Raw genomic sequence first — 23,975 nt, forward strand, 5'->3', positions numbered from 1 at the left:
CAAGCAATACATTTTTCTAATGCCTGTATTCCATGGGATTCAAACCCATGACCTTGCTTTACTTTAAAGATATACAGTTGGAGCTACAGAAAGGCTACTATTTTACAGATATGTGTTAAGTGTCTAAAGATTAACGTTAGTGATGCACTTCCTCGCTCAAATGAAAAGGCTTTTTAGTCTAAATAAAATGCTGGTAGGATTGTAAAAATAATTGATTTGATTATGATCATTTGATAAAATGAAGCAAACACGCCGTAGTTTAGGATCATTTAACTTCAAATGGCGATAATGTTAATTGCAAACATTGCTAAAACAGAAGTTATTGTTGGCTGTAGAGTTTCATATCTTGTCACAGTGAACGCTGAATGCACGTAAATGGTAGCCTATCATGGTGCTCATAGTTGCATTGTATTTTAAAACACAAGTGCAATGTTTGCAATTAACATCATTAAATTCACATTAATAAAATGATCCCGTATTTTTTTTTTTTACGTGAATATTAGGACACGAGTAAAGTACAAAGCTTTGTTCACAAAATAAATAATTGGTTAGAAGGCAAATGTTACATCGTTGCCATGGTAACATTTGGATCCATGCCGAATGAGAGAGGTACGTGAGCCTTAGCGAGGCTTTGTGTTCTGTTTTGCAGGTTGGTCACTCGAATTTTCCACGAATTTAACAATATTTTGTGAGGTATTACACTGGATATGGAATCTCTTGTTTCTTTTCCCAAAAATCCTCACCGTCACATTCTATATTTTTGCTTATTTTCTTTGGAATGTTTATTTTCTTCCTTTCATTCACTTTTAATCCATATTTTGCATCTTTTACTGTGGCACCTTTTTACTTGCTAAAGCAAAAGATGGCATTGGTTCCCTAACCTAACCTAATCATTCATAGAAATATCTCATGGCTTTCTCTCGTCACATTTAATTGTAACACAGTTTGTGCTTATTAGGCAAAGCAAGGCACGTCAAGTTTATACGGTATCCTGGACATGACATGCTGGGGGAAAATTAAAGATAATGTGGCCATGAATTAAGAATCCGTTCCCACATATTTAATTTGTTTCCTCATTTTAGTTAAAGCATGGCCGCGTTGTACTAATTTGTAACTAGTTTTAATTTACAGATTAAAGGGAACAAATTAATTAAACGTGGACCGAAATAATAAGTTGTAGGAACGAATTAACAATATTTATTTTTTATATCATGTCGTGTGCAAGGCTCTGTACTAGTACAATGCATTTCACATGCACTGGTAATTCAGTTCCGCATTCCCCGTAGCGCAACATCTAAAATAAATGTCCCGCTTGTGAGGAAGATAGCCTATAATTCACTTTTCTGACCATTTACAAACAGTTTCAGTTGCATTGGAATAACGGGCGAAAACATGAAGATATGAGACAATAGATGCTCTGCTCGTGTCCCAAAGCCCGATAGATAATGAAATAATTATCTTTGAGGGGAAATATAATTAAACTTGACTTGGTTGCTAAATTGTTAGTGTTCAGTGTGGTTTCTACTGCTAGGCCATTTTGAGTAGGCCTAGTTGTTTACTGGCCTACATCAAAAGAGCCCATGCTTAAGTCTCAATATAAGTGCTTGGTCACTTCATACATTTTTACTGATCAGACTAAATCCCATCATAAAAATACCAAGTGTGAACTCCCTCCAAGATGCATACGAGAAGGATAGCTATCGGATCAGATTACACCAGCATACGGAAGTCTGAAGTCCCCACAATCATCACATGAGCCAGATGGGGGTCCCCCCTTTTTAAATCATCTGCAAGTTGAAAAATCATACAGTTTGTTCAAATCCATTAGTCTAAGTATGAATATTAATTGTGATCTTCGGCTTAGCAAACACCACTATGGTCTAACATTTTTATGAAAGGTAAAAATGTGCTCTTTTATGCCACTTAATGATGTTTTGGAAAATTAGGCCATTTTCATGCAAATGTGTCTCTACAGCAGTTCTGTTGAGGTATTTTAGTCTCCTGGCCTTTCACTCCATGTTTTTTTTTTTCCAATTATCTTGTTATTCCTCTCAGGTATGGGCTTTATCCTGTAATAGTGGATTTAAGCTACTGCTATTTGAGCCATCTTTATCTGCACAGACTTCTCCTCTTGAGAGAACAGCTGGCGGCCCTATCTGATCACTCTTTGATCCTACAATAAACCATAGACTTCTTACACTGTTCAATATAATTCCCTTTTTAACATTTATCTGAAGCACTGGATGACAATGACATCCGTTAAGATCCATGAGATCCACTGCGTGCCGCAAACTGCATGACCTGTAACTGAACCGCTGTCAAAGTCTACAAAAGTAATAATGGTTAATCACAAGAGCGTTATTATACCTGCCAAGAGAACAGCGTTCACGTCAAAGACGTCTGGTGTGTGAGTGAGGTAGGACGTGATAACTGCTCGAGGTTCGGTGCAGAGCAACGTTTCCTATTCTCTGGCCTGGTCCCAAGAGTTCCCCATGGCACAATTATCAATTGTCAAGCACGCTAGCTAACCTCATTATATGCTCAGTACTGTATGTGCCAATCACTCGATTCTTTTGAAAGGAACAAAGACTTCAGAACAAGGCATTGGCATACGCTTCAGGTCTAAAGCATTGCTCATCAGAAAACTATCTGGCACATTACATCTTTCTGAAAGCTTTGTTCTGTGCTGAATCGGTCTTGGGAAAATCAGATGTTTGATACGTGCTAAAAACATAATGATCTGTTCATTAAGCATCTTTGTAACGTGTACTCAATAAGGTGAACATATTTATGGAGCAGAAGTTAGAACTGGCTCTAAACCTTCTGGCCAATACATTTCCTTCTTGACTTTTCCATGACTTTCTCTTGTCAATTCAATATTTTTGGGATGACCATAAAGGTGTAGATATTGTTTTTCTTCATGACCTTTTAAGATCATTTCAATTTCCAAGACCTTCTCAATTCTAGAAATCACAAGAACAATAATAATTTAAAGGAATAAAATAAAACATACTAATTTGAAATAATGATCTTCTGAAAACTAAAGTAAATAACTAATATATAATATATATACGCACACACACAGTACTTAAGCACATTGGTGTTTTCATCAATAAAAAAAGTTTTTTAATCCAGTTATTTATATATTTTGCTGCAGTGTGCCAGTAGGTGATATCGGTTTACATTTCCAAACATTCCTTTTGCCATTAATTGTAATAATCTGGTAAGATTTTTGTATGCAAAAGGAGTCTGACAACAACCAGTATGTTCCAGTCGGAGATCTGATCTCACCATCATCAAATCCACCTGGGATTACATGAAGAAACAGAAAAAACTGAAACAGACTAAATCCAGAAGAACGTCTCCAACACACTTGAAGAAACCTTCCTGAAAAACTGTGAAAGTAATCGAGGACAAAAGCTATTTTAAACGCAAAGGGTGACGTCGCCACAGTTCTTCTGGATTTAGTCTATTCATGTAATCCCAGATGGACTCGATGATGGTGAGATCAGATCTCCGGCTGGTGTCAGACTCCTTGTCCTCAAAACCATTTTTTTGGGGTGAAAATACTAACGTGCCTATTTTGCACATTGTATATGTGTGTGTGTGTGTGTGTGTGTGTGTATATATATAATTTTTAATGTTGCCATCTCATCAGGTTGATTTCTCATTGTTACACCAAATCCATTCTAATCCATCTAAATCATGACATTAACACAGAGTAACACTAACATGCCACTTATCAGATGTGACCCTAATATGACCTATGCAATGGAAAAGGGACATTTGAACACACTCAAAGACAAGATGAGTCCAAAGTTAATGTGGCACAATGCCCTTCACTTTGATTTTCCAGGATTTAAATAGGATTACGAGCAGGCAACTATATGTACAGTATTATGGTTCCCACAGTTAGTCATTTTAGCTAGCAGATCATTATGTAAACAGAATGGTTCCAGAAAAGGAAGTAACATGAAATAGAAAAAAAAAAAAAATCTGATAAGCTACACCTGTACGATTTTTCCGGAAGAACTGTGAGCAACCTGAATCCAGATTCAACCAGAAAATAGTGTAGATCTTTTAACGGTTCAGGTCAGTTTTTTTTTTTTTTTTTTTTTTTTTTGATTAATCTTTATCATCATTTCTTATATCTGTTTAAATATTCTTCTAATGTTTAATTCATTTAATGTTATGATATTCAGTTCAATTAATCATAATATGCTGGCACATTTCATTTTGATAAAACCTTTATAATTATGTGTCACAACAATGATGACATTGCATTAGGGATGCAAAAAAAAACCATTTTATAGTTATATTCTGTGCTAAATGCTATATTTTATGAAAGAGAGGAAGGCTTTGTTGAAAATGCCTGAGACACTGAAACAAATGATATGGAGATGAAAGAGAAAATGAACTTAGGACCTCGGCACTAAAGTTGCTTAGCAACACGTAAATATGGGTGGCAGTCTTTCTAGTGTGGTGCAAAAAGAAAATCCATGCAACAGCATGCAAGACTCCTCTTTTAAAATAAAATAAAATTAAATTAAATTAAATTTCCACTGATAATGAACTCGTGTCTTTGGAAATTTCAAGGCATTCTTGGCAAGCCTGGCTGAGATACAGTCTCTTCCACAAGAATCAACAGATCCAAAATAACAACAAAACTGTGAGAAACGCTCCACGTTATTGTGATAGTCGACAAAAGACATTTCTTTTCCCACATTTTTGGCTCGTCGCTTTTTCAGCGAGATGTTCATAGAGAGATGAGTAATTGCACATAATTACGTGTATGCTGATGGCAGCAGTACAGACGTTGTCATTGGAGATGGTTCGGGGTGAAAGGGTTGTGTGAGTTTCCTGTACCACACATGTTTAAACCCCCTCCTTCCTCTGCTCTTGCTCTCTTTATAGCCCAGAGGATATGGAAAACAGGATGGAAAGAGCCCAGTGTCGTTGCGACTTCCAAAGGCAACATTTTACTGCGTTTTTGCTGGGTTATAAATATTCAAATGAGTGTTCAAATATAAAAAAATATATATATATAAATAAAAACTTAATCAAGCCAAATGTTATCAGTTAGTAAGCAAGCTTCCAGTTGGTAGATAAACTAACATGATTTCCACACATTAAAATCCTGATTTTGAAAATTAGTTAAAATACAATTTCCATAATCACGTGTTCTCTGCAGGGAAGGTTGGATACTTTTGCATTGTACAAAGGCATGATGACATTTATAGAAATACAGGGCAGCTGAGAGTGATTGAGCGTTTATTGTCCTATCCGGGTCATTCCATAAAACAGGTTAAATTTTATATAAAATAATCTAAATCATAAAAAAAAAAAATGTTTTAAATGACCATGCTAGCTTTTATTGCAATATATATGTGTATATTAGTTTTGTTAAAATATGTATAAAAGATGTATGTGTTTTTAATGTTAATCAAACAAGACGAATAAAATAAAAAAAAATCACTCACCGCTCTTGACTGAATAACTTTTTTAAATTTATTAAGGACTAATTAAGGATCTTTCATTTATACAGTAAATAATAATCAGTGTTATTTTACATTTGCTTACTTTATTAAATATCTGTACCTGAAAACTACTATTAGACCTACTGTAAAAACCTGAAAAGCATTGTTTATTACATTAATTTGTATCTTTGTTATATTGTATTTATTTGTGCTTTTGCTAGTAATTTGATTATTTGTTCTTATTTTATTATTGACTGTTTGTCTTTAATACTGTTTTAAATGTATAGTAAGGTCATTTTAGCTGTCGTATTGAAATTGGAATAGATTAAATGTTCACTGGTATCTAAAATTACTGTTATATATATATAGCCTATATATATATATAGATTATAAGGTTGGAGTGAGAGATTATAAAGGTGGAACCATTCCGTTTAACCAGGACAGTTGCGCATGCGCAGACACCGCAGTTTACAGTCACCTAATAGTGTTCGAAGCATCCATCATTCATTTGATTGAAACACAAATAAATAACGTTAACTTGGCCCATGATTTCCACGACTTCAAAACACAAAATGTAAACTCTTTAACAATGCATTCAACTAGTTGAGTTTCCATGACATAAAGCCTTTAACTTACTCATTTTCTAGAAAACTTTGGTCACACACTTAACTTATCAAAACAAAGCAAAACTCTGGGTGGAAAAACTAAATAATATCACTAAAAAACAACCACGAGTAAAACTATGAATGAATAAACATAACTATAAAGCACGTAACTGATACACAAGAAGCTTTATGAAGCGCAATAACAGTAAACGGTCCGTTACTATACAAAAGTCACAATTAAAATCCCGTGTTTTAAACAGAATTTAGCTTGTTACTTAATTAAATGACATGCGAAATTAACCTGCCGATTCACCGGACTAATAATATGGACACATTCATTAGCAGCATGCTAGCTCGCTAATGGAAAAGCAATTAAACACAACTTACTGTAACACCAAACAACAAACCTATATCTGCTCTAAATAAAAGCCACAAAATAAATTAAGTGATTAAAGTCACTCACATTATGTGTAAAATCCGGTAATAGCAGCTGTCTTTGTGGACAGAGAAGAGACAGACTGTCCCGTTTAGCGGTGACAGATTCCCTGGATGTCAGATATTCCCTTTTCCAAAGCCGCTGTCCTTCCTCTCAGGAGTGTGTCCGGCTTCAGACTGAAGTCCACGGGAATAACAGCGACCTCAGTGGTGACACAGTAGCAGTGACTGCTTGACACAGGCCGCGTCTCAAAACACAAGGAGCTGCACATCTATACAGCTTTTGTGAGCGGCATACAGTAAGCGCGTGCAGCGTTTTGGCCTTTACGGGCGCGCGCAACAACACGCACCTCATAGGCTCGCGCATTAGAAACTTTTACCCTGAATTACCCTGAAGCCCCCAAATGCTGCCTAGGTAGACAACTCACTAGGCTTTTGGTACACAGCCTCTGCATGTATCAATCTAACGACCTGACTTTTAACCCTTAACACATGGTCAACAGTTTGCTTACAATAAAAGTTGAGTAAAGCAGAATGTTAGGCTATACAAGAATTATTATGACTATATTATATTATAATATATTATACTGTATTATATTATATTATGTATAGCCTATATCAATGTATATGCCTAATCTTTTTCAAAGTCATTTTTCTCTTTTTATGTTCTCAGCTCACAAATGCTTTAAAAAAACACATCATGGGTCTGAAAAAAGCAACAACAACAAACAACAACAACAACAACAAAAAATCTCTACATGGTCTTTACTATAATCTAAACAGATAAATAACTTGCGTTCCTAGAGGAAAATACTCACAAACAGGGACCAGGTCTTCTAATATCAAACCAATATTATCAAGCCTCAACTTTGTAAATGGTAAAAGAATATTCTAAGAAGAAATCCCACTTGAAAAAAGCTTTATTGAAGATCAAACAGTGTCATTTGAGGGATGAGGAGAAAGTCAAGAGCTTCTGGATTGTCATGGTTACTAAAAGGTGTGCAACTGATACAAACTGGAGACTCATTCATATTTTAAGGGCTTGTAATTCAAAACTTATAGAAGTATTCCTAAGTTGAAATCTAATCCCTCATTGAAAGCAGACTTTGTGTTTGTAAATCTAATTAGGACACATGATATCTCACTACGTGGCGCTGTATCAAATTTCCGAGCAAAACAGCTATGAGAAAAAACAGTTTTAAAGACTTATAGACCACGGTGAAATGTTGCTCAGGGAGTTTATACAGGTTAATAGCCTGCAGTGTCTCACATAATCATAAAGCATTATATCTGATATTAAACATCAGCTCCTACAGAAGCAACTAAACATTTCAAAAGAGGTCGAAACAGGACTATTACAGTTATGTCATCTGGTAAGCCTGAAGAATCATTAATTAGATTTAATGCCACGCTGACTTTTGCATTTCCCAGGAGTATTGCAGAGATAAAAACAATCGTACAAGGTGTGCCAGAGCACATATGCCAGTAACACAACAGAGGCGAACAACAGCTTGATTTCCACTGCATGTGGACACTGTGACTCTCAACGTTTAACAAATTATATGAATGCTTCGTAAAAATAACTATAAGCCTCGTGAGGAAGATTGCTCGAGTCTGAATATGCGAGTTCAATCCATTTCTGGAAATGGCACTGTAAATGTATAGGGTAAACATACCGAAAAATCTGAATAATTAACCAAAGTTGTACACAAATTCCACAGCGAACTAAAATCGTTAATTAAAGCGTAAAAAAAAAAAAAAAATACAAACTTCAAATACCAAAACGAAAGATATTTAAAAACATTTTTAAGTTAAACTCAAATCAATTTAAATTAAAGCTAAATAGAAATAAATATATAAACACAAACTAATAAAAATTATAAAAGCACATAAACTAAAATAATGAAAATATAAAATTAAAAGCTAATTCAAAATATTTGTATACTATTATAGTAAAAATGCTTTTTATTATATAAAAAAGAATTTAAATAAATATCTAAATAATAATAAAATAACACTAATATATATATATATATATATATATATACACACACCACTTTTTTTGGCTGTATAGTATACTATGTATTATTATTATTATTATATTTCTTTTGTTGAATATTTTTCAGAGCCCACTCTGTGTGACTGGATATTAATGTATTATTAAACATTAATACTATTAAAAAAAAAAAAAAAAAAAAAAAAAAAAAATAATAATTCTAACAACAAATTCCCTATTTGGGTTTGCCCTCCTTATACCCTCAGTGGAAACCAATCCCTTAAAAACATTTCAGCTTAAATTACAACTCATTCCATATGCTGCTGGCCTGCTGGCAGATGGGTAATTCCACAAAGCACTGAAGTAATAACTGAGCGCCGAGTGAACAATCCACTCAAAGAGTCTCATTAGCTCTGACACTTCAGAATTAACAGAGATAAAGGAAGTTTCTCATATGGAGAACACAGCAGGGATGCAATCTCGAGAGAGGGTCGTCACAGGTGGTCGTTTTCAAGGTTTCAAAAAGTTAATCTAATGATACAAGCTACAGTATGAGGCATTTCTTTCAAACTGAGAATTTAATGAACTTTCTGGTCCTACAGATCCAGTTTATTTTGTACTGTAGTTCTCAAGCGCGCAACATTGTGCACATTAACCCTTTGAAGGACTGTTACTACTTCAGACATCAATATTCGGATCGGTCAGCCAATATTTACTTTTTTTTTTTTTTTGCATTTGGTTCCTCCAATATTATACTGTAGTCTTAAGTACACAGGGATCAGGGGCCTCATTTATAAAACATTTTGTAGGATTTGCGTCAGAAGTGGCGTACGGATGAAACATAGGACAGGCGTACGCACAGAAATATTCGGATTTATAAAACTGTGCGCACGCACATCCTACGCAGTTTTCCCTGAATAAATCACAATCAATTCTAAATGTAGCGCAGCTTTTGCGGCTTCATGTCACGCCCATAGTTGCCCATAAATAGTCCGTGAAACGCCCACAAGTTAATATTCAACGATTGCGAAATCATGGTAAACACAGAGAGGAAAACCAAGAAACGTAACTTCACTCACGCGAAAGCGTGAAGCGCAAGATCAGCCATTGTGCGTCATTACGCATTGTGATGGCATCATGGCATTTTATTACCATTTGATTGCATCTGACAAGCTACAGATGTGTTATGAGGATGAATTGCATAACATGCCAATATTATTGCAGAACATATTTCACTTTGCAAATGTGTTAGAATTTGCATTTCTGTTGTAATCTTCGTTTGATTTGGTTTGTTTTACACTGCAGATCGATCAAACGGGTGTTAGGCTGTTAATTGTAAGACTTGCTTTGTGAAGTCTTCATGTTATTTATGAGAGGCAGTATTGCCATTTCTTTTACACAACGGTCTACAGTTTCACACAATTTCACACACTTTCACGTGCTTCTTCCATCTGCCGACGGTGTCGCCATTTCTCATTTCACCCGTTTTTGTGCGTACGCCTGGGTCAGAGTTTGCGTGAAGGACCGCACATTTTCCCGTCAAGTTTGCTTTTTATAAATACCAATTATTGCGTAGAGAGCGGCGTACGCCTTCTTTTGTGCGTACGTAACGTTTATAAATGAGGCCCCAGATGTTACATTATGGTCCAAAAATCCTTGCCCAGGGTGGAACACGGAAATACATCAAGCATTTAATTTTGAGTATTGGGAGGCAGACGCTCATCTGTCTTGATTGTGCAGGATGCCAATCTGACCATCTGTGTGAACGGCCCAAAATTTTGCCGTCCAGCAGAGACAGAAGCAAATTAAATGAGTTTAGAATATGCATAAGCCATGGGTGGGGCCGAGAGCTGCGAGAACAGCACAAGGCCAGTGGCGTGATTGATAATGAGCGTTGTATCTCTCACGGAGGAGCTACGCAAGAATTAAAGGTGGAGTGATGACAGTGAAGGACAAGAGAAGACCTGGATTTACGTTGTGTTTTGTTTATGTGTGTGCGGCAGTCGTCCATGAGGGGCTGACGTTTTTACTTTCATTTTGGAATTAAAGCATGTGTAACGTTCCCTTATCAACATACCTTGCTACAGCCATGTTCTTGGGAAAAACATGTTACATTCTGAAATAGAACTGGGTCCTTCTTTTCTTATTGCTGTGGCATTGATGTGACTTTCAATCTTTAAAAAAAAAAAAATAATAAAAAAATTTTCGATTTGAAAATGCAGACAACTACGAGTACAATTTCCCTGAATAAATCACAGCATCGCTGTATGTTTGAACATCTCGACCAGCACAATAAAGCAACGCTAACCCAACCAATGGCGTGAGTTTGTAAAGGGACTAACCGTTTGACCAGCCAATGGCAGAAGGAAAGAGTGTTTGGGGAAACTTGTTAGAAAAGTAATTTTTTTGCAATTTCGTTTAGAAATTGTAATGCACTCTTCAGGTTTAAAGGGATTGTTCACCCCCAATATCCTCAAGTTGTTCCAAACCTCTATGAATTTCGTTCTTCTGCTGAACACAAAAGACATTTTGAAGAATATGAGTAACCACTAACCAAACAGTTGATGAACCTCAGCAACTTGCAAAAAATTATAAAAATAAAAAAACACTATGGGGTCCATCAACTGTTTGTTTACCAACATTCTTCAAAATATCTTCTCTTGTGCTCAGCAGAAGAAAGAACCTCACACAGGTTTAGAACAATTTGAGGTTGAGTAAATGATGACAGAATTTTAATTTTAGGGTGAATTAAGGCAAGACACTACAGGTGAATAGATTAAAAATGAATAGATAGCACCATAGTTTCCCCAGTTGATGAATCACAGTACATTAAGACAATTGTTTTGTATTACAAATGCTCTGAAATGTTATGTTTAAATATGAAAATGATGCATTATGACATTAAATATGCACCAGTTTGCATTACATTTCCAGAATAGAAACCATTTTGGATAAAGTTCAGAATTCTTGTTTCATTTTATTGACATATTTAAAAAAAAAATTACAGAAGGGATTTTGGATATCTCTCATCTTTTATTTAAGATTAAAATGTTATATAAATCAATCGAATGAAATACTGACAAAACCCTTCTGTAAAAAGCTTCAAGATATAAATGGGAATAAAACTTCGAAGTTTGCTGCGTGTAAGTTTGGAGATTGTGCATGAGCAAAAAACTCATTCTGAGAAAACTGTATTATAATTTAAATCTGCAAATGCGAAAAGATAAAATGTAATAAAATTAACACTTAAAATGTGTATTTTGGATGTTTTCTTCCCACTAGTCTGAAAGAAGACAAGTTATGGAAGAAAAATTATAGGCCAAAATCTTAAAACCTACCATTGCCTGAAAAAACAATGGGATTTTTTTCACAACAAAAGAACAAAACAAAACCTCAAATGTAGATTCAGCAACAGGTCCTTTTATTTTTATTCTATTTACACACATTATTTTATTGAATTTCAAGAACAAATCATCCATTTCCAAAGCAAATAACTTAATCATTTTAATATTATTAATTTAAAGTAGCAATTTTCTTTTGTACATTTCCTTACAGGAAATTTCCTATAGGAAGAGGTTGAGATTGTAGTAACATGAAATGGTCTGTAGGAAGCGTGACCCTTAAAAAGAAAAAAACTTAAGCTGTTTGCTGTCTGTGTAGTCTGAGAATGAGCTGTTTGATTTGCCCCCTCTTCCTCTTCACTGTCCTCCGTGAAAACCAGCTATTCAGGTCCATGTTGGTATGGAAAGTTTGTGGTGGGTCCTAAAAAATGAGTAAGAACAGTATTTTTAAATAGAAAAAAACAAAACAAAAAACATGTTCACGCTAACATCTAGAAAGAAACAGATGCTCATCAGTGAAAATACCTTGAGGAAGCTCTCTACATACTGTAGGACGTAGATGCCACAGTCTGTAAAGTTATCCTGCTGTGGGACGAGGGGACTCCATCCTTTCATCGCTTCCTTTCCAAAACTCTGCTGAGAGCCCATTTTGATCTTCCATTCCTCTTGTAAGTATCTTGGATATACAGTGGTTATAATATAATAAGTGGCTAGAATGGCAATAGTGTCTTGTATTCAATTATCATTAAAAAAAAAATGTGTGTGATTTATTAAACATTTTATTGTGCATTCTGCCATTTTAAATATGCTCCCCAGGAAAATGTAACTAGCTGGATAACATGGATGAGGTTTGGTCGGTTTAGGGGCAGATTTCCATTTTTATGTCAGCGACGAGTCCTTGGAATTGATTTAAACAAATTATTCTTTCTAGTAGGCCTATTCAAAATGCCTCCAATGAGATTTGAATGTGGTCCAGTGCAGGAAAGATTCGGCTTTCTAAGCTGCCAAACTCTCTCTTGAGGAAAACAGCTTTTTGTCTCACAGGAAACGGTCGTTAATTAGAGACATTTGCTGCCTAATGCAGGATACAGAAGCACCAGAGAAAAATGTGAGCTCGCTATTAGCGGACAGGTGCAAAAATAATCGACCACTTGAAACAGAATAAGATAATTACTCTTGGAGTATCTGCACCACTGATGATCTTCCACTGCAAGTGAGGGAGTCCATGATGAGAATGCATGGCCTACAAGCACAGACAGACAGTCAGTCAGTCAGTGACAGTGTACAATGAAGCATTTCATCGACTAAAAGAAGTCTTACTGCCATCTAGTGATAGGTAAAGATAACAATTTTTTAAGGGCATCTGAGGGAGAGGAAATGTCCTTGACTTACTGTTTAGAGACAGTGTTAAGGACAGATCTGTTCTTGACAGCCTGCAAATCAGAAATAGAAAAGTTTCAGTCTTTACTGATTTGTTAGAGCAATAAAGAGATTAATTCACATTACCTGATCATCATCCTCAGCCTCGACATCTGAAAGGAAGCAGACACTCTGCTCCAAGTCGTCTATGGGGGGACAAATAGCCATAATGAGGCATAGTAATCATCACAGAAAATTATTTACACTCATTCCTCAGAAGGTAATTGAAGTATACTGTTCAAAAGTTTGGGTCAGTAATATTTTTTGTGTGTTTATTTATTTTCAAGACATTAATGCTTTTCTTCAGCAAAGATGCATTAAACTGATCAAAAGCGACAGTGAGGACATTTACCATGTTAGAAAATATTTCTATTTTAAATAAATGCTGTTCTTTTGAACTTTCTATTCAACAAAGAATGCTGAAAGAAATTGCGTCAATGTTTCCATAAAAATATTAAGCAGCACAACTTATTCCAACATTGATAATCATAAGAAATGGTTTTCTTGAGCAGCAAATTGGCATATCAGTCTGATTTCTGAAGGATCATGTGACACTGAAGTCTGGAGTAATGATGCTGAAAATTCAGCTTTGCCATAACAGGAAAAAATTACTACATTACTGACCCCAAATCTTTGGAATGGTAGTCTACGTGGTTCCAGGTAACAGCAAAAAAGCTTTACTAAATAATTTATGCATTTCAGCTTTTAAACCCTCCAGAACGCTGGTCCTGGACCCTTTTTTTTTTTTTTTTTACCTTTTTTTTATTACTCTATTATGCCTCTCAGGCTCTCAATACATTTTAACTTGTATTAAGTACTTGTAGCTATACTTTCAAAACAGCGTTTAGCGTTTATCTTAGCCTTGACCCGTAGACTAGCATCATTCCTGTGTTTTTACATACTAAGTAAAAAAAAAAAAAAAAAATTATATATATATATATATATATTCACCAAAATGACACCTAGCTTTACTTTTTTGAAACGGTGCTGTAAGTTGTTACAAAATCAGTGACCAAAAAAAATGTGTTACTCAGCTCTGTATCATGGAACAGTTAGAATTTCCATATTCTTTCCCTCAAAAGACCAACAGCAAAATAAGAGATAGATTTTGTCCTTTACCTATACTACCATTTTGAACTGGCACCACATCGGTTTTCTAAATTACCTATGGATTGACTCCAACTGGAGAGCTGCTTTGAGGATTTTGGAGAGTAGAAGAGGGACATGGGATTGGGGGGAGATTGATCGAAAAGATACTCCACAGAATGCCTTTGCCCATTGAGGCGAAGATCACTGGTCTGTGAAATCTTGCCAGGAAAACAGATGACAGCCAGGTACCAGTGAGCCCTTAGGAGACATTGCAAAGGAAGAGATGCTCTTTTATTTTACCTAACTTACACAACCTAAACATCTGCAAGGACATTTTAAAAAGATCACCAGGGATGCAGGATGTGCAGTTTTGTGAAGAGACTTACATTTGATTAATCGGGACAAATATAAAGTCCTTCTCAAAAAGGTTGACATTCCTGGTCCACGTTTTCACCCGATTGTGCCGGCACTCCTGAATGCTGTGGTACGGTGCAGTGTTTACACCAATTATGATTAACTATTTTTACAAGACCGTATTCTATACATACGATAAACCTGTAGCTCCTGGAAGCCTTTTGGGATCCTCCTGAGTGAGATGATTGAAGAAGAACGAACTGAACACATGGCACTTGGTGGCACCCTCCTTTTCCTGCTGCTCGCAGACCAAATACCTGGCCAAAAACAAGATGTCATTACAGTGCCAATGGACTAGAGTAGATCTTACTTTGTACTTTTACCACTTCAACCTTAGATAGAAGTCCAAGATAACATCGTTTAGAAATTCGCCTTCCTCAAGACAGTTGAGGTCCTCTTCTGTGATAGTTAGACCTCCTTTAGCTGGAGGAGGTGGGTACACAACCAGTCTGCAAAAAGATGGTGAAAAAAGTTATCCTAGATAAGAACAATCACAATAAATGATCATCTCAGCTTTGGCCAGTCAACTGACTTTTTGATTTCCTTTTTGGGCGATGAAGGGAGCTCTATCAAATCGTCCTCATCACTGTCTGAGACACTGAGGGTTGCAATTTCACATCGACGGGCATCAGCAGAGGGCGAAAATGGCACCAAGGCCTGCTGAACGTTGAAAGAAAGAGCTAAACAACTGAAAAAGATGTTAAAGGCAGATTTATATTGCTCTATTGTGTGATTGGTGCTAAAAGATTTATATTGGTTTAAAGTTCTTTTTATAAAGATTTAATTTGACAGGAACAGGAAAGGGCAAAGTAAAAAGAAAGTAGAGGTGGGAGGGGAATTAAAAAAGGAAAATGAAAGAAGGAAAGGAGCAAAAGTACAGAGAAATAAGTAAAAGAAAATGAAGAAGAAAGTGAAAAGAATTAAAAGGGAAATGACGTAAAAGGACACAGAAATGGGAAGGGAAGGGAAAGGAAAGGAAAGGGAACTGAAAAGAGGGGAAATATCACAAAAATCTGACTTTTTCCATGTTTAAGTGCTATAATCTGGTCCACAGTGCATCTACCAACCCAGAAAACGTGAAAAGTGACAACCCAGTAACTTTGTTTTGGTAAGCCTTTCTCTGCAAGCATGTCAAAAAACCAGCCGATCAGATTTCACTTCTCTTCTGACGTAGGAAGGGGATCTTATTATAATATTACCGCCCCTTAATCTGCACGTTTCAACCAAGCGGCAACCTCCCTGTCTCTCTCTTGAAACCAACACGGAGGTGAATTCAACGGCAATTCATCGACTGGCCGCTTGAGGCTGGGTGCAGAAGTGAGTCAAATCTGCATCTCCCCCATGTTAAAATACCCAACTTTACAGCAGGAAAAAAACACGTTTACAGCCTGGTGCAATAAGTGGCTTTGGTCCATATAGCTTATTTTTCCCTTCATGACAACTGTGAGGGGGGTGAATTTTTTTATAACTCATCCGTTTACATTATATTAAGGCCTTAAAGTTCTGCATAATTAAGGGTGTCCACTTTTGAGTGACAGGTGGATTCCCGCTGCAGTGGTCATTAGTCATCATTAGCCGTTTGTCTGCTGTTTGTTAGCCGTCACGTTGCCTCAGCTAATTGTCTGACTGTAAAAATAAATAAATTCGGGAGTGACGCGCTACCAAGATGGCGACGGTCGGCCACGCCCACTTTAGGCTTCAAAAACGGTCTTCAGAAACCTACGGGTGACGTCACGGACACTACGTCCATATTTTTTTTTCAGTCTATGGTTTCAACCCACGGCACCGCCATTTGGTTTTCGCAAGCGACAACAGTGAGTGTAACGCAATGGCAAAAGTTAAGAGCAAAGCATGCAAACTGTTCTGTCGTTGGCTGCACAGACCAGCACAGAACACTATTTGACCAAAAAAAAAAAAGTCACAGCTGTCTTATAAAGACCTCAGGGATCTGTGTCAACTTGTGTAAAAGTTAAACATGATGGTATGCAAGTCGATGAGATGAATCAATGTAACTCCACAACAACTACATAAATGTTTCCACTTGCTACGATAGTCGGTGTTGACGGTTATACGGAGTTCAGAAGCGACCCACAATCATTTTTTTTTTTTTTTTTTTTTAATAAAATCATTTGGTTCAGTTAGACAACAGACACTACAATTAAAAACTGAACGTTTCTGCTTGATAAATCGCGAGCTGAACGAGAGTCGCAGCACAGATCAGCAACAGGAGTCAGATTTCATTTATCACGAGAGTGAGGAGCTGACTAACAAGATGATGAGCAATATTTGGTGTCAAATCGAAAAGTAAAAGCGACTATTCAAGCAAATTTGTCATTATACTGTTTTGTTTTTCATTAAAGGGGTCATGACATGAGAAACCAAATTTGCCTTGATCTTTTGGCATATAAGAGGTCTTTGTACCATTAAAACGTCCTGCAAGTTTCATAGCTTAAGACGTCCTCCCCATTATAAACGAATCATTTATTTAATCAAGCTCTAAATACAGCTCGTTCTGGATCCATGGTATGAAGTGACGTCACGGTACGAAGTGACGTAGTCGTTTCCGACTCAAACATCATTGCAATCGCCATCGCCTCGCACGCATCACCCGTTACTATGGTAACGGTAAACACAGCTCCGCACAATCCGCACGTTTTGAAAAGGGGGCGTTAACAATTGATGCATAGGCACTGACGTTATCCAATCATAACAGTGGGTGTTAACACTGAACTCTTAAAGGGGAAACACCCCCAAAACAGACTGTTTGAATCAGAGCATGAGAAACAGGGTGGGAAAAGGTCATAAATCACTCAATTTTAAACGTTTTTTGTCCAAAAAACTATAGTAATACTATAATTGCACCTAAGGGAACACAATAAAAGAAAAGAAAAAAACATGTCATGACCCCTTTAAGATTAATTTGGCGCTAATTTGAAAGCGAAACTAAAATAAGCACGGGCGCACAGGCATTCATAACGGTGCGTGTCCACGGGTGCGGAGCGAGCATTTTCAGTTCATTCCTATGATAGGAATGAATTGAAACGCTCGCTCTGCGCCGAACCTTATGAATGCCCATGCGGATGTGCACATTTTAGTTTCGCTTTCAAATTAGCGATTTAAAAGCCCCCGCCGGTGATACCGGTATTACCACACCACGATTAACATCCCTAGTATCCACTAACCATTCAGAAACATCCAGGTGAAGTAAAAAGTTGCAACCTCTTCCTGAGTCTCTCCATAAGGCTGCACTCCACCACACACAAAAACAGTTTTTGCTCACACCCAAAAAGGGGCAAATTTGACAAGCTATAATAAATGATTTGGGGGGTATTTTGAGTTGAAATTTTACAGACACATTCTGGGGAAACCATAGATTTATATTACATCTTGTGAAAAGGGGCATAAAATGTCACCTTTAAAAGGAAAAGGGACACAAAGGGAAGTAAAAGAACACATAAATGGGAAGAGAAAGGAAAGGGAACTGAAAAAAGAAAGGGAAATAGAAGTAAAAGGACAAGAAACAAGAAAGTAATAGGAAAAGTAAGTGGAAGTAAAGGGAAAGGGAAATGAAAAGAAACATTGAAGTAAAAAGACAAAGAAAGGGGAAGTAAAGAAAAAAGGAAAGGAGAAGAAAGTACAATGAAAGTGAGGTAAAAAAAAATTAAAGGGAGAGACAATGGAAGTACAAGAACAAGGGAAGAAAAAGTAAAATAAAAGGGAGTAAAAAGACAGAAAAGGCAAGAAAAAGAAAAGGAACTGAAAAAAGAAATGCAAGTAGAAGGACAAGAAAAGAAACAGCAAGTAACAGAAAAATCAAATAAAAGGGAAAACAAAAAAGTAGAATTATAAGGAAAGGCTAAATGGAAGTGGAGTGGAAATGGAAATAATGGGGAAAGGAAAGAAAAAGGAAAGGAAAATAAAATAAATTAAATTAAATAAGAAGTTTGCGAAACCTGACTCATGATAGGTAGATCATCCTCTTCAAACTTAAGCAAGGCGATCTGAACACAGCAAGACAAAATAGATGTTATTGGACAGGACAGCAGAAAGAAAGCAACAGCACTGAGTAAGATGACAGAAGAGCACTGGTCTTTTTTAAGTCCAGATTTGTCTTAAAGGGTCATGAAACCCCCCTCTTTCAGCTCAAGTGTAGCTCACAGTCTTCTTGAAAAATGCAACTTAAATGGGCGTGGTGGCTGTGAGAAGAAGGGAGGGGAGTGGGTGTGGTATGGTATGGCACGGCAGGGGAGGGGAGGGGAGGGCGGTAAACTGTCATCGCCAGTGGCCCATGCATATCGACTGTCACTAAAAATCAGTGGTAAAACGTGAGGAAATGCTAGATTTTTTTTATAGCTGGCAAAGTTAAAGTCCAATGAAATACACGGACACCTTATTTTTGTCCTTTCAAAAGTAACAATGCCCTGCTACATATATTAGCCTACAGTAATCATAATTGTATTTAAAACATATAAATTGTTTCTATACACACTATAAATGCATATATTTGAAAATAATAAATTTTCTGCTTAAAAAAAAAAAAACGTTCTGTACTTAGCCTAGATCTACGCGCCCCCTAAACCCACATAATAAAGATGGTGGTGGTTGAGGAGAGATCCCCTGATATGATTGTAAAGCGCTTTGGGTGTACAGTAGTACATATGAAAGCGCTATATAAATGCCCGATTCTATTCTATTCTATTATCGAAATATCTAAATTTTAATAACGAGTGATTAACGTGTGATTATACACACATAGGTTAGATGTGTCCGTGGTTGATGGCCAACCAACCGCCCGCAGCCAGAGTCCAGCCCTGGCAGCATCGCAGGGAAAGATGCACTGGAACTTTTGCACCACGAAAACAAACGCGCGTCCCATCATTGCTCTCTCATCTACTATGCGATATCACAGTTTGACATGTCTGTCATTGGAAAGTTCCACGTGGTGTCATGAATAATTAAGAGCAAGTGTCTTCTCATTGGATAAGAAAACTCAGTACACGAATAATAATGAGACACCGAAGAGTCATCAAAGTACTATAGTGCGCTGTGACGTGGGCACGATGAAGATTTTAAACCCGGAAGATGAAAATAGCGGGAAAAAAATCTAATTTAACCATTTTCCCCCAACTATTAAATCTAACAGATGCTAACATTGTCTTCAATGGTGTTCAACACACATACCTAATCTCAGAAAATTTGGTTTAGGGTTTCATGACCCTTTAAAGATGCACAAAATCACTTAATTTTACACCTAAAGAAAAGTACAAATAAATAAATAAAAAAATAACTAGTGCACCTGTAATCACCATAATAAATAGTTACATTTATTTGATCTATGAATGGCTAATGCCAGGACGTTAAACCGTAAGACTTTCTTTTAAAAAAGGGAAGAAAAAGGGATAGAAAAAGAAAAAAGAAAAACAGGAAAAGGAAAAGAAAAACAAAAAAGAAATTAACATTTTGAGAAACCTGACTCATGACAGGAAGTTCATCCTCTTCAGGCTGAAGTATAGCGATCTGAACACAGCAAAATAAAATAAATGCTATTGTACAAGACAGTAGAAAGAAGGCAAAAGCACTATACACAGCAAGATGACTGAAGAGCACTAGTCATTTATAAGTCCACATAGGTCTTATAGATCCAAAAAGCTTTTACACCTAAAGAAATAATAAAAAAAATTACTAGTGAACTTTTAATCACTGTAATAATAGCTGTTTATTCGCTAATGCGAGGACATTCAAAACCATATGACAAAAAAAAAAATATATATATATATATATATATATATATATATAGGATTGGAATGTCATGAGGGTGAGTAAATGAAGACAAATATATATTAAATGCATGTCTTGACCCACCTCCTGTTTTAGGGCACAGTTGTGTGACTTCAGTCGGTTACTGGCTTCTTCAAATGACAACTTAACTGGAAAACAGCTGATGTTATAACGCTTGCCCATCTCTGTGAAAATGTCCTCAAGTGTGATTTGATCTGGGAGTGAGAGCTCATTCTCAAAGATAAGGACAACATATTTCTTCTTTTCATCTGAGGAGAGAATAGAAACCGTTTTACATCATTTAAATCTCAAAGCAGGAATATCAGTCACATTTCATCAAGGATAGAATGCATTGCTGTATGTTCATATTTGCGACTCACTCCCGCCCTGGCAGTCACACCACACACTTGAATCATCTTCAAACATGTCAAGCTGGACCTGCAGGTGAAGGCATATCTCAGGTGTTGTGTGTAGAAACAGGGCCGGCAGCTTCTGCACGGTGCACCATTCACAAGCGATCACATCTGATGCTTCTATTCGTCCTGCTTATGAAAGAGAAGACAAAATGTAATATTATTAACCCCTTGAATCATTGCATACTTTGAATGATTGCAGTTACTCAAATGGATTTTCATCATCATCACTTTAGTATATGCTGAAAAGTTAAAACCTATTCCAAATGTCAATCGTGAGCATCTAAACGAAGCCTTCTGTCTGGGAATGTGCACATGCTTTACCTTCATTTGCTATCTCAACGTAATCCACTGTAAACTGTAAATGAAACACACACAGCGTATGTGATTATATCACATGTTGAAGTCTGATCTATGAATTATGCATTCAGTAAACCTCTAATCAATATTACGGTGCATTGGGAGGTCAGAGCATCAGATCTTCTGAATGTCTTGGTCAGCGTTCCAACTTTAAAACATCTAATGTTGAGCGTAAGACTGTTCATTCTCTGTGCAACACGTCTCTTTGTAACTCTGACACGACGGGCGATGTTTCCAAACTGTTTGAGAAAAAATGGATGCAATCAAGTTTTAAACTGAAACCAATGATAATTATTAAATCAAAATATTATGAGCACATATTTTTATTTGTCATTCATTATACAGTACCTCATCTCTCATTCGATATTTTCGTTGAAGTTGTGTTTCTGGAGACAAGTCATCAATGAATTCCTTAAAAGTGCTTTTCTTGTGATCTTGTGAGACAAAAAATAAAAATAAGTTAAACCTTGTTAAGGCTGACATTTGAAATAGAAAAAAATAATAATAATTGTTTTGACAATTTAACAAAAAAAATTTTGTATGCGCATTTTTCATTGAGTATCATTTGATACATCAGGCTTTTATGGTTCATACCGTATAGCATAATATAGGATTATATGGAGCTCATACTCGAGGAGCAAAAAAACAACAACTAAATTTTAAAATATGCAATTTGGTGCAGTTGCGGATATTTACGGCTAAGAAGCAAGGTGAAATTCTGATCGCTTGTAATGTAAATCAATTACATCTTTACGTAAATCAATGATATCTATATAAAAATATAGCACTATTTACATAAAATCATTGAATTATCACATGTCACTCTATACTACTACTAATATGTCTTAGTAAGATGATATTTAAATGCTTAGTTTTATGATCAAAGCTCTGTAGGTTTTATTGTGGGGACAAAAACGTTCCTCAAAAACCTGATGCATCATATTTGATACGCATATATATAAATATTTTTTACGTGAAAATGTATTTCTAATGAAGTAACCTAAAGTCTAGTAAGTGTTCATTTTGAAATATTAGGCTACTACCAATATAAAAGTTATACTTTATAAAAATTAGTAAAGATTTCACAGCAGTCATGTGTACCATGCTTACAGTCTATGGTACCATGACTGGAAGGGGAGACGTTTTTAGAATTATACTAAAAGGCCTTTTACTTAATTAAGTATGAACTATCAATCAAACAACAGAGTGCAAGTAGTATGTTGGGAACAACAAGTTTTTCACCCAAGTTTTTATCATGGTGATCTTTTAGAGGCCTTAGAAATGTGCATATCAAATAAGATACAGTAGGTAACTGCAATCAAACAGCACAGGGCTGGGCTGTTTTCATTGATTCTGTGCTGATGCTTACATTTTTTAATAAGCTAACGTTACCTGTGTCAACAGATGAAAAAAGATCTTCATATTCTGTATCCATCAAGCTGTCTGCCGGTGTATCTATGGTCTCCTCCTCTGCATTACTGGACAACGCATCTGTACAGATCCCAGTTATGATGCAGTTTGAACTACAGTACCACATCAGCAATAAGGAGGAAGTATTATAACCAATGACACCTTATTAGAATGCAAAAACCGTTCTTACCTACAGAATGACTGTTGGTAATCGGTTTCCTACTGGGACAGAGTCAATAGTCACATTCATTTTCTTTAGCACATCAATACAGTTCATTCCCTTGACCATTTTTGTGATGTCACACCTTGTGTCGCTCGTCCAACTGGACTGCAGCGTGAAGCTGAAGCGTTTGAATGGTTGTTCAAAACATCGTGTGTAAGGTTGAGCTTTGCTTTTAGTGTTGACCGTTGAGTGAGGTTGGTCACTAAAATACACATATATAAAAAAAATTTGATAACGTATACTAACAAATTCATGTTTGTCGATTTAAGTCGTTCTAAAAATACTCACGTCAGTATTGTTCGCTTTGCCTGCAGATTGAGGCCGACGGCGTTTCCCTTCAGTGGTTTGATTTTGTTTTTACGATCTTGGCCAAGTGGACGTACCTTGTCCAAACACGGAAACATGGAGATAACATAATGTAAAGTAGTTAGAGTGAATGTGAAGCTTACCTTAATAAAATAAAGTACGCTAACAAGAAAAAGATAAAACATTTCGTTTTTGGCTTCCCTAACGTTAGTTATATCCTTCAATGATTCGCCAGAGAACGCTACGTTAACTGGCGTACAGTAATTAACGAGTTTTATCACTCACCATTTTAGAGTACTTGTTCTTTTCGTTGGCCCTCCGACCAACAAATAAAATAAAAATAAACTCTCAAACTTTACGTAAAGTAAACGCATCAGTTACTCTGATGGTTGACAGCTGTTTGTTAGCGGTTGGGATTTTGATTCAACCCAGTGAATCGAAGCTTTTGAATCTGTTCAGTGGCTTTTACATCGCTACGGTGGCGAAGTGTTGAGTCATTGAATCATTTACTTGATTCTTTAAAAAGCACCGAATCTTTTACGACCACAGCACCCTTTATTTCCTTCAGGGCTACACGGGGAACTACATAAATAGTGTTTAACCATCAAATGTTTTCCCGCAACTGACAGCAAAGTAGATATATGGATTTCCTTCATTTTGTCAACTGACTTTTATCAAGCTAAAAGACAACAAAATAGTACAAATAAAT

The 23,975-nt window shown here is 36.3% G+C and overlaps 2 protein-coding genes across 16 annotated transcripts in view; both read right to left on the reverse strand.

Annotated features, from left to right (window-relative positions):
* The window catches only part of myo6b (myosin VIb), a 55,508-nt gene extending 48,812 nt beyond the window's left edge, over positions 1-6,696 (reverse strand). For both annotated transcript variants that reach the window (XM_084392556.1, XM_084392557.1), the window contains exon 1: positions 6,546-6,696. The gene's annotated coding sequence lies outside the window, so the exon portion shown is untranslated. The remainder of the gene's footprint in view (positions 1-6,545) is intronic.
* Positions 6,697-11,912: 5,216 nt separating this feature from the next.
* senp6b (SUMO specific peptidase 6b) lies at positions 11,913-23,706 on the reverse strand. 14 transcript variants are annotated; one of them, XM_084393802.1, is made up of 22 exons: positions 23,552-23,706; positions 23,249-23,343; positions 23,043-23,162; positions 22,928-22,959; positions 22,720-22,818; positions 21,676-21,761; positions 21,420-21,566; positions 21,292-21,325; positions 20,935-21,099; positions 20,639-20,823; positions 20,246-20,293; positions 18,730-18,777; positions 15,309-15,433; positions 15,109-15,225; positions 14,911-15,033; positions 14,749-14,841; positions 14,439-14,620; positions 13,361-13,419; positions 13,247-13,287; positions 13,029-13,097; positions 12,380-12,530; positions 11,913-12,275 (listed from the first exon to the last, which is right to left on the reverse strand). In XM_084393802.1, exons 1-22 carry the CDS (start codon positions 23,552-23,554, stop codon positions 12,150-12,152), a joined length of 2,148 nt encoding a protein of 715 aa, XP_084249928.1. In that variant the 5' UTR covers positions 23,555-23,706; the 3' UTR covers positions 11,913-12,149. The 14 variants fall into 14 exon arrangements, with proteins under 14 accessions (XP_084249928.1, XP_084249921.1, XP_084249933.1 ...); XM_084393795.1 differs by having other exon boundaries at positions 15,309-15,436; XM_084393807.1 differs by having other exon boundaries at positions 20,935-21,096; positions 22,928-22,956; positions 23,552-23,704.
* Positions 23,707-23,975: the final 269 nt, after the last annotated feature.

This window comes from Rutilus rutilus, assembly GCF_951802725.1.
Source record: "Rutilus rutilus genome assembly, chromosome: 21".
Taxonomy (NCBI): Eukaryota; Metazoa; Chordata; class Actinopteri; order Cypriniformes; family Leuciscidae; genus Rutilus; species Rutilus rutilus.

Coding starts and splice junctions, on each gene's coding strand:
- senp6b (XM_084393795.1), bottom strand. Junction 22,819..22,927: donor TACCAACAGTCATTCTGTAG/GTAAGAACGGTT, acceptor GGATCTGTACAG/ATGCGTTGTCCAGTAATGCA. Junction 21,567..21,675: donor AATATCGAATGAGAGATGAG/GTACTGTATAAT, acceptor TTTCTCAAACAG/TTTGGAAACATCGCCCGTCG.